Consider the following 11,894-nt stretch of genomic DNA (forward strand, 5'->3'; position numbering starts at 1 on the left):
TCAGAAATCCGCCGGCCTCGTCTTCATCTCCACGAACTTGAAGGTGTACTTGCGCCCCGAGCGGTAGTCGCTCAGCAGGTACCACGTGCCCCAGAAGATGCCGTCGGTGATGGCTCCGCGGTACCGGCCACCCCGGTAGTAGCGGCCGTTGAGGTTGGCGGCGAAGCAGGCGTCGAACCACCAGCCGGCGGCGTAGTAGGCGGCGCAGCTGCCCGCCGCGTACGCGTCATGGTCGCGGTCCGGCGTCGAGAAGGGCCGCCCGTCGTGGCTGTAGCCGCGCCGGTAGGTGAGGGCGTTGCCGGCGTCGCCCCGGTAGGCGCGCGCCGTCAGGCGGTAGCGCTCGCGCTCGGGCGCCACGCGGAAGCGAGCGTAGAGAGCGTGGCGGCGCACGCCGTGCCAGTCCTCGAGCTCGACGCGCAGGCTCGCTCCGCCGGCGCCGGTACCATCGCCGGTGCCATCGCCACCGCCGCCACCGTCACCGCCGGCGCCATCGAGGCGTCTCGCACGGCGCTGGCGGGTCGGGGTGGGGGCACAAAGAACGGCGATGGTCAATCAGTCACGGTCAGTCGTTATCTGACGTGCCGACATCGCCCTCGATAGAGTCGGCTTCGGTGCACTTTGCAGCGTAACAGGAACGGTACAGGGCCATGGAACAACACAATGATGACTGTGACCATGATGATGACTGTGACCATGGTGATGACTGTGACCATGGTGATGACAGTGGCCATGGTGATGACTGTGACCATGGTGATGACTGTGACCATGGTGATGACTGTGACCATGGTGATGACTGCGACCATGGTGATGACTGCGACCATGATGATGACTGTGACCATTGTGATGACTGTGACCATGGTGATGACTGTGACCATGGTGATGACTGTGACCATGGTGATGACTGTGACCATGATGATGACTGTGACCATGATGATGACTGTGACCATTGTGATGACTGTGACCATGGTGATGACTGTGACCATGATGATGACTGTGACCATGATGATGACTGTGACCATTGTGATGACTGACCATGGTGATGACTGTGACCATGGTGATGACTGTGACCATGGTGATGACTGTGACCATGATGATGACTGCCCATTGTGATGACTGTGACCATGATGATGACTGTGCCCATTGTGATGACTGTGACCATGGTGATGACTGTGACCATGGTGATGACTGTGACCATGGTGATGACTGTGACCATGGTGATGACTGTGACCATGGTGATGACAGTGACCATGGTGATGACTGTGACCATGGTGATGACTGTGACCATGGTGATGACTGCGACCATGGTGATGACTGCGACCATGATGATGACTGCGACCATTGTGATGACTGTGACCATGGTGATGACTGTGACCATGGTGATGACTGTGACCATGGTGATGACTGTGACCATGATGATGACTGCCCATTGTGATGACTGTGACCATGATGATGACTGTGACCATGGTGATGACTGTGACCATGGTGATGACTGTGACCATGGTGATGACTGTGACCATGGTGATGACTGTGACCATGGTGATGACTGTGACCATGGTGATGACAGTGGCCATGGTGATGACTGTGACCATGGTGATGACTGTGACCATGGTGATGACTGTGACCATGGTGATGACTGTGACCATGGTGATGACAGTGGCCATGGTGATGACTGTGACCATGGTGATGACTGTGACCATGGTGATGACTGTGACCATGGTGATGACTGTGACCATGGTGATGACAGTGGCCATGGTGATGACTGTGACCATGGTGATGACTGTGACCATGGTGATGACTGTGACCATGGTGATGACTGTGACCATGGTGATGACTGTGACCATGGTGATGACTGTGACCATGGTGATGACTGTGACCATGGTGATGACAGTGGCCATGGTGATGACTGTGACCATGGTGATGACTGTGACCATGATGATGACTGCCCATTGTGATGACTGTGACCATGATGATGACTGTGCCCATTGTGATGACTGTGACCATGGTGATGACTGTGACCATGGTGATGACTGTGACCATGGTGATGACTGTGACCATGGTGATGACTGTGACCATGGTGATGACAGTGACCATGGTGATGACTGTGACCATGGTGATGACTGTGACCATGGTGATGACTGCGACCATGGTGATGACTGCGACCATGATGATGACTGCGACCATTGTGATGACTGTGACCATGGTGATGACTGTGACCATGGTGATGACTGTGACCATGGTGATGACTGTGACCATGATGATGACTGCCCATTGTGATGACTGTGACCATGATGATGACTGTGACCATGGTGATGACTGTGACCATGGTGATGACTGTGACCATGGTGATGACTGTGACCATGGTGATGACTGTGACCATGGTGATGACTGTGACCATGGTGATGACAGTGGCCATGGTGATGACTGTGACCATGGTGATGACTGTGACCATGGTGATGACTGTGACCATGGTGATGACTGTGACCATGGTGATGACAGTGGCCATGGTGATGACTGTGACCATGGTGATGACTGTGACCATGGTGATGACTGTGACCATGGTGATGACTGTGACCATGGTGATGACAGTGGCCATGGTGATGACTGTGACCATGGTGATGACTGTGACCATGGTGATGACTGTGACCATGGTGATGACTGTGACCATGGTGATGACTGTGACCATGGTGATGACTGTGACCATGGTGATGACTGTGACCATGGTGATGACAGTGGCCATGGTGATGACTGTGACCATGGTGATGACTGTGACCATGGTGATGACTGTGACCATGGTGATGACAGTGACCATGGTGATGACAGTGGCCATGGTGATGACTGTGACCATGGTGATGACTGTGACCATGGTGATGACTGACCATGGTGATGACTGTGACCATGGTGATGACAGTGGCCATGGTGATGACTGTGACCATGGTGATGACTGTGACCATGGTGATGACTGTGACCATGGTGATGACTGTGACCATGGTGATGACAGTGGCCATGGTGATGACTGTGACCATGGTGATGACTGTGACCATGGTGATGACTGTGACCATGGTGATGACTGTGACCATGGTGATGACAGTGGCCATGGTGATGACTGTGACCATGGTGATGACTGTGACCATGGTGATGACTGTGACCATGGTGATGACTGTCACCATGGTGATGACTGTGACCATGGTGATGACTGTGACCATGGTGATGACTGTGACCATGGTGATGACTGATTATGGTGATGACTGTGACCATGGTGATGACTGTGACCATGGTGATGACTGTGACCATGGTGATGACTGTGACCATGGTGATGACAGTGGCCATGGTGATGACTGTGACCATGGTGATGACTGTGACCATGGTGATGACTGTGACCATGGTGATGACTGTCACCATGGTGATGACTGTGACCATGGTGATGACTGTGACCATGGTGATGACTGTGACCATGGTGATGACTGTGACCATGGTGATGACTGTGATTATGGTGATGACTGTGACCATGGTGATGACTGTGACCATGGTGATGACTGTGACCATGGTGATGACTGTGACCATGGTGATGACAGTGGCCATGGTGATGACTGTGACCATGGTGATGACTGTGACCATGGTGATGACTGTGACCATGGTGATGACTGTGACCATGGTGATGACAGTGGCCATGGTGATGACTGTGACCATGGTGATGACTGTGACCATGGTGATGACTGTGACCATGGTGATGACTGTCACCATGGTGATGACTGTGACCATGGTGATGACTGTGACCATGGTGATGACTGTGACCATGGTGATGACTGTGATTATGGTGATGACTGTGACCATGGTGATGACTGTGACCATGGTGATGACTGTGACCAGGTGATGACTGTGACCATGGTGATGACAGTGGCCATGGTGATGACTGTGACCATGGTGATGACTGTGACCATGGTGATGACTGTGACCATGGTGATGACTGTCACCATGGTGATGACTGTGACCATGGTGATGACTGTGACCATGGTGATGACTGTGACCATGGTGATGACTGTGACCATGGTGATGACTGTGATTATGGTGATGACTGTGACCATGGTGATGACTGTGACCATGGTGATGACTGTGACCATGGTGATGACTGTGACCATGGTGATGACTGTGACCATGGTGATGACTGTGACCATGGTGATGACTGTGACCATGGTGATGACTGTGACCATGGTGATGACTGTGACCATGGTGATGACTGTGACCATGGTGATGACTGTGATTATGGTGATGACTGTGACCATGGTGATGACTGTGACCATGGTGATGACTGTGACCATGGTGATGACTGTGACCATGGTGATGACAGTGGCCATGGTGATGACTGTGACCATGGTGATGATTGTGACCATGGTGATGACTGTCACCATGGTGATGACTGTGACCATGGTGATGACTGTGACCATGGTGATGACTGTGACCATGGTGATGACTGTGACCATGGTGATGACTGTGATTATGGTGATGACTGTGACCATGGTGATGACTGTGACCATGGTGATGACTGTGACCATGGTGATGACTGTGACCATGGTGATGACAGTGGCCATGGTGATGACTGTGACCATGGTGATGACTGTGACCATGGTGATGACTGTGACCATGGTGATGACAGTGGCCATGGTGATGACTGTGACCATGGTGATGACTGTGACCATGGTGATGACTGTGCCCATGGTGATGACTGTGACCATGGTGATGACTGTGACCATGGTGATGACTGTGACCATGGTGATGACTGTGACCATGGTGATGACAGTGGCCATGGTGATGACTGTGACCATGGTGATGACTGTGACCATGGTGATGAATGTGACCATGGTGATGACAGTGGCCATGGTGATGACTGTGACCATGGTGATGACTGTGACCATGGTGATGACTGTCACCATGGTGATGACTGTGACCATGGTGATGACTGTGACCATGGTGATGACTGCGACCATGGTGATGACTGTGACCATGGTGATGACTGTGACCATGGTGATGACAGTGGCCATGGTGATGACTGTGACCATGGTGATGACTGTGACCATGGTGATGACTGTGACCATGGTGATGACAGTGGCCATGGTGATGACTGTGACCATGGTGATGACTGTGACCATGGTGATGACTGTGACCATGGTGATGACTGTGCCCATGGTGATGACTGTGACCATGGTGATGACAGTGACCATGATGATGACTGTGACCATGGTGATGACAGTGACCATGGTGATGACTGTGACCATGGTGATGACTGTGACCATGGTGATGACTGTGACCATGGTGATGACTGTGACCATGGTGATGACTGTGACCATGGTGATGACTCACCCGTCAAAGGGACAAGTGGGAGTCTGCACTGTGCATGATGGGACCCGAATAAAAAAAAATGTATGGGTGCCCCACCGTGTATCGTGCAGTCTCCAACTATTATCTCCCAGGCCTCGATAGCTGTTTGCTGTGAAATTGTACGTTTTGTCTGCTTTTTTTTCTCAAAGCCACAGTGTTTTTGACGAACGTGTTGAGTTTGCATCGCCTGTGCAAGCAGGATATATCACCGAATGCTCTGCTATGGTGGCTCTCTGCTGTGCATTCGGGCGTTCCAAGCTCCAAAGTTTAGTTTCATCGGAGATCGGAGCCCGATGAAACTCAAAGATCCACCGGGCGTCTGCTCAAGAGCGCAATGAAGCGGTTGAACGCGATGACGCGATGTGTCCTTGTGTAATCCACCGATGCACGTGAAAGTGGATGGGCGGGCGGGCGAGCAAGCGGGCGGGCAGATGGACGGACAGACGCACACGTGTGTGGGCTGCCGGTTGGTATATACACGCAGTCCCGGAGATACGAAGGTCCGACTTACGAATATCCGCACTTACGAAAGAACCTCCATCAGTTTAAATTTCGATTTAAAGCTTTCGTGACTGCAGGGATTCATCTTGGTTCTTTCGGTAAAGTCACGTAGAAGGGAAGTAATAAAATAATAAAAATAAAACATAATAAAATAATTCTGACGACGTTTCGGCTGCTTGCGTTGTGGCCGAAACGTCGTGAGAATTATTTTATTATGTTTTATTTTTATTATTTTATTATAATAAAACATAATAAAATAATTCTGACGACGTTTCGGCTGCTTGCGTTGTGGCCGAAACGTCGTGAGAATTATTTTATTATGTTTTATTTTCATTATTTTATTACTTTCCTTCTACGTGACTTTACCGAAAGAACCAAGATAAACCGCCATCAGGTTTGGTCGTGCTTACGAACCGAACCGCGGAGCTATTTTGTTTGACGGAGTGATCCTCCGCGAGCATCTGGCTGGGACTCATTACACCCCTTCCAACAAGCGATCAAGATAAGTGAAAACAAAGCAGATTTTTTTACTTTCATTGTTACTTTATTTATTGTTATATTTACTATACAGCATTTATTGCAGTGTTACAAACAAATCTGCAATATTTCTGATTTACGAGTTTAACGCTTCACTTTTTTCATTGAACCATAACACATTTTATAAACACTTACCATACGTGTGCACTCCACGGTACAATTAAATATCGAGTTCCGACTTATGAACCGTTCGTAAGTCGGGGACTGCCGGTGTCTATATATACAGTGATACCTCGGTAAACGTCGTTAATTCGTTCCAGAAGATAGGACTTATACCGAAAATGACGTATTCCAAACGAATATTTCCCATAAATAAAGGGAAAGGAAATAATCTGTTCTGGAGTATAAGAAATTATATTTTATATGGCATATTATACATTCATTGGGTTGTATAAATAATTTAGACCCTACTTATTACTAAAATGCATAAATAAATTAAAATAAATTGAAATAAAAAATTTATTTAGCATCACTTTACGTTGCTGAGAGGAGTTGCTAGCCTACGAGGATGGTGGTGAGGAAGGGGAGGAGGAGGAAATGTTATTTTTTGGAAGGAGAGTCCCCTTCCATTAAAACTTCAGGAAGCTGAAATTCTGGGGGGTTTTTCTCTTTTCTGTCTTTTTTCTTGACTTGGACCTGGTTGAGGCTCAACCAGGTTTGAGCTTTACTAAAAACCTGTCCATTGAAGTTTGTTTTTGCCTTCTTCTAAGAATATTCCTGAAGTGTGACATTGTCTGGTCATTCCACACAATACTGTTACAACGGCTTGTTAGAGCCGTAGCAGTATTGTGTACACGGGTACTGTACGCAGTGACTCATCCCGACCCATACAAGTTCTAGCAAGCGCGTCGTATCCCAAGCAAGACGTCGTATACCAAGACATTTTTTTCTCGTCAAAACACGACGTATACCAAATTCGACGTATTCCAACGCGGTCGTATACCGAGGTATGACTGTACATTTTTAAAAGCGCGACCGCTCTTACCGCCGCGCCGTGCCTCGCCAGGTGAGCGCCGGCAGGGCCCCAGGTGAGCTCGTGCAAGCGGTCGTTCCCCAGCCAGTGCTCCCCGCTCGGCACGCCGAAGCCGCGCTTGTACTCGCCCCACGTGCGGTTGAAGTCGACGGCGCCGCTCTGCCGTCGCTGGAACACCGTCCAGCCACCGCCGTCTGTCCCCATGTCGCAGAAGGCCTGCGTGTGCGCGCACGCGTGTGTGCGCACGTGTGTGTGTGTGCGTGCGTGTGTGTGCGCGTGTGCACGTGTGTATGGGGGAGCGGTGGTGTAGCAGTTAGCGCGCTGCGCTATGAACCCGGCGACACGGGTTCGATTCCCGCTCACGGCCAACACCAGTGACGATTATCTGAACTGGTCCCGTGCCTCCCCTAGGTCGACTCAGCCTCAAATGAGTACCTGGGTGCGGTGTGTATAAACATCGCCACTGGGGAGACAAAGGCGGTCGGGCGTGGTGCTGGCCACCCACCCCCTCGTGTACCGTTTCGGTCTTCATAGGTGCTCGCTAACAGCACTTGCCCCTACAGTCTGTTAAGACTATATGGGGGATCTTTGTCTTTATGTTTGTTGTGTGTATGGGAGAGCGGTGGTGTCGCGGTTAGCACGCTGCGCTACGAAACCCGCAACCCGAGTTCGATTCCCGCTTACAGCCAACACCAGTGACAAATATTTGAAATGGTCCGAGGTCTCCTTTAGGTCGATTCAGCATCAACTGAGTACCTGGTGCGGTGTGTAAACATCGCCGCTGGGGAGACAAAGGCGGTCAGGCGTGGTGCTGGCCACGTATCCACTCGTGAAGGCTGGCACCTCTGCTCTGAATCCCTGCAGTCACGAAAGCTTTACATCGAAGCTTAGTGACTTCTCTGTTTTCCACTGCTGTCGTTTTTTTATTGTTTGATATAACTCGCTGACCCACGCCCCCTCGTTGGACACCTGTGAAAAAAGAGCTTCAAAGCTCATCGGATTCCTCCTCCAGTCCAAACAAAGACTCCCCATTCCGATTCATCCGTGGGCTTCCATCGGACACCGTGATGCAATCTAAAAGTCAGCAGACGGCACGGACGGTTGGAATTTCACGTCTTGACTTTCGAGCAAACATCTGACGGAGTCGCCGGGGCCAGATCAGAGGGTCCGGCCCATGCGGCGTTTCAAGGTTCAAGTTTAGAAAAGTTTATCTTTGGGTCCTCTCTGTGTTATTTTTGGAAACTTGGCATCGCAGCTCGCCACGGTCGGTCGCGAAGCTGCTGAAACTCGCGATTGTGCGTGGCATTTCAGACGTTCTACGAAATATTTCATCACAGGGTGCGTTTAAAAACTAAACTGGAAAAGCAATTTTTTTTATTTTATTTTACCAGGTAAGGGCCCCACTGAGCTACGTAACTATTTTCCAGAAGCGACCCTGGCCATCACGAATGATCGTCACGTGGAAATGTAGAGCAGCCAAATACTCTGAACGCGTGGTGTTGATTCTAAATGTGGAGGGGAAAAGCCGGAGGACCCGGAGAAAAATCCACGCGACCACGGGGAGAGAAACACCGCAAACTCCAAATATACAGCAGCAGCAGGCGCCAGGATCGGGATCGAACCCACGACCTCCTGCATACCAGGCGAGGTAGTTAACATCTAGCCACCGTGATAATGAGAGAGAGAGACACGCAAACTCCAAATATACAGCAGCAGCAGGCGCCAGGATCGGGATCGAACCCACGACCTCCTGCATACCAGGCGAGGTAGTTAACATCTCCTAGCCACCGTGGCGCCCCACTTTTAAAACAAGATTTGATCATACGTCAAAGGTGATCTCCTGCTGCTCAAATAAGCAGTGAGGCATTGGTGCTCATCTCCTAGGTATAGCCCTGCAAAGCTAATGGTGGGAATTCCACATTCCTATGACGGGGTCGAATATCTCCACAGGAGACAAACCATTTGACTCCCCCCACAATAGCACTGCTGTACTCATTCGATTGACCCCGGAGGGATGTTTGTATGCATATTGAACATCTTTCCCATCGTACGTAGCCAACCTTGCTAATCGGACGTGCGGGGGAAGAAGTGATGGGCCAAATCAACCCCCACCCCCCCCCCCTAACCAGGATACGACCCGACAACATTTTTCGATCGCGAGCTGCTCTCGGCCTTGTCTAAGACGTGCACGCAATGCATGATGGGAGTCGTGCCTTTTCCGTTTGTGAGCAGCACCTCTACGCTCTGTGGAACCAAGTTGCTCTTCCAGCCTGCCCTGGTGCATTCTCCTGCTGACAACATTTTCTCATCGATGGCTTTGAATCCTACTGCTTTGTGTTCTTGCTTTTAGCAACACCGTCCGTCTGTCTCCCTCTCTTTTTTTTTTTACGATCAGTGGAAACAAGAAGATGCTCGGTGTGTTCGGCACTTTGCCTCGTTCATCATTTCGTATTTTTTTAAAAATAATAACTTTGCTTTATGTAAACCCCCACCTCTCGCTCCCTCTCTCGCTCACTCTCTCGCTCTCTCTCTCGCTCACTCTCTCGCTCACTCTCTCTCTCACTCTCTCTCGCTCACTCTCTCGCTCACTCTCTCTCGCTCACTCTCTCGCTCACTCTCTCGCTCACTCTTTCGCTCACTCTCTCGCTCACTCTCTCGCTCACTCTCTCTCGCTCACTCTCTCGCTCTCTCTCTCGCTCACTCTCTCGCTCTCTCCCTCTCTGTGCGACTGTCTGTCTGCGATGGGAGGGAAACGTAACCTCGAATGGCTCCCGAGACGCTGCGGGCTGGATGGTGTAGATGCCATCGTCGGTGATTCCCTGCTTGAAAATCTCGGCGCAGTCCTGGGGGAAGCCTCCATCGAAGTAATCCGCGTCTTCGCCTGCAACGAGCAGCAGGGCCGGGTAGGGTCGGGGGGGGGGCAGCCACAGGTGTCAAGAGGTCCGTGGATCCGGCAGCGCACGTAGTTTCACCAGTTGATGGTGCCCAACATGTATGTATAGTTTTAAACAAGTTTGTCAATCATGCTACACACGTCACCCTTCTGTTGCTCTATATAAGAACGGGAGACAGAGCAGAGCCCTCACCATTCTGGCGAATTACCCGATGATGCTGGATGCAATCACCAGCGAAACGTCGTACTCAAATTGTAAATGTTGTGGTTTCACGCTTCAACACACCGGTGGGCTAAAGCAGTGAACTAATTTGTCTTTTGTCAACGTGACACTTTTTTACTGATTGGCTGTGTCGGGTGGTGGAGGGTTACGACACATTTATAAATAATAACGCGATCTAAACCCAAAAACGTTGATTATGAATTGTCAATCATGGTTGATGATTTAAAAGTATAATATCGAAATGAAGGGCGATCCGGACAGCAGCAGAAAAGCGCATCCAAAAGCGAGCGGCAATGCGGTGACCGCCGCCGTTGTTTGATGGCCAGCCAGAAGCCACTGCGAGGAGTGCACGTGATGTTTTGATGTTACAGCCAAGAGCTGTGGATGCCACCGTCACCGCCTCGCTAGCAACGCGTTAGACCCGGCGCCAGATCCCGCAGCAGCAGCTGTTTGCACAGTGGACACGCAGAGACCCACTCGCACAGAGACCCACACACTCGCACAGAGACCCACACACTCACACAGAGACCCACTCAATCATACAGAGACTCACACACTCACACAGAGACTCACTCACATAGAGACCCACACACTCACACAGAGACCCACACACTCACACAGAGACCCACACACTCACACAGAGACTCACTCACACGGAGACCCACACACTCACACAGAGACTCACTCACACGGAGACACAAACACTCACACGGAGACCCACACACTCACGCAGAGACCCACACACTCACACAGAGACCCACACACTCACACAGAGACTCACTCACATAGAGACCCACACACTCACAACAGAGACTCACACACTCACACAGAGACTCACTCACATAGAGACCCACACACTCACACAGAGACCCACACACTCACACAGAGACTCACTCACATAGAGACCCACACACTCACACAGAGACTCACACACTCACACAGAGACTCACTCACATAGAGACCCACACACTCACACAGAGACCCACACACTCACACAGAGACCCACACACACAGAGACTCACTCACACGGAGACCCACACACTCACACAGAGACTCACTCACACGGAGACACACACACTCACACGGAGACCCACACACTCACGCAGAGACCCACACACTCACACAGAGACCCACACACTCACACAGAGACTCACTCACATAGAGACCCACACACTCACACAGAGACTCACACACTCACACAGAGACTCACTCACATAGAGACCCACACACTCACACAGAGACCCACACACTCACACAGAGACTCACTAACATAGAGACCCACACACTCACACAGAGACTCACTCACATAGAGACCCACACACTCACACAGAGACCCCACACACTCACACAGAGACCCACACACTCGCACAGAGACCCGCACACACGGAGACTCA

At 50.8% G+C, this 11,894-nt stretch overlaps 1 protein-coding gene across 1 annotated transcript in view; it reads right to left on the reverse strand.

Moving 5' to 3' along the window:
- LOC144731686 (fibroleukin-like) overlaps positions 1 to 11,894 on the reverse strand; it is a 33,502-nt gene continuing 21,608 nt past the window's right edge. Inside the window, exons 2-4 of the mRNA XM_078612863.1 lie at positions 10,144 to 10,265; positions 7,397 to 7,600; positions 1 to 510 (exon numbers count right to left, since the gene is read on the reverse strand). Coding sequence (XP_078468989.1) covers positions 1 to 510; positions 7,397 to 7,600; positions 10,144 to 10,265 — 836 coding nt within the window. The remainder of the gene's footprint in view (positions 511 to 7,396; positions 7,601 to 10,143; positions 10,266 to 11,894) is intronic.

The sequence above is a fragment of the Lampetra planeri genome, chromosome 40, assembly GCF_965212315.1.
Source record: "Lampetra planeri chromosome 40, kcLamPlan1.2.h2, whole genome shotgun sequence".
Lineage (NCBI taxonomy): Eukaryota > Metazoa > Chordata > Hyperoartia > Petromyzontiformes > Petromyzontidae > Lampetra > Lampetra planeri.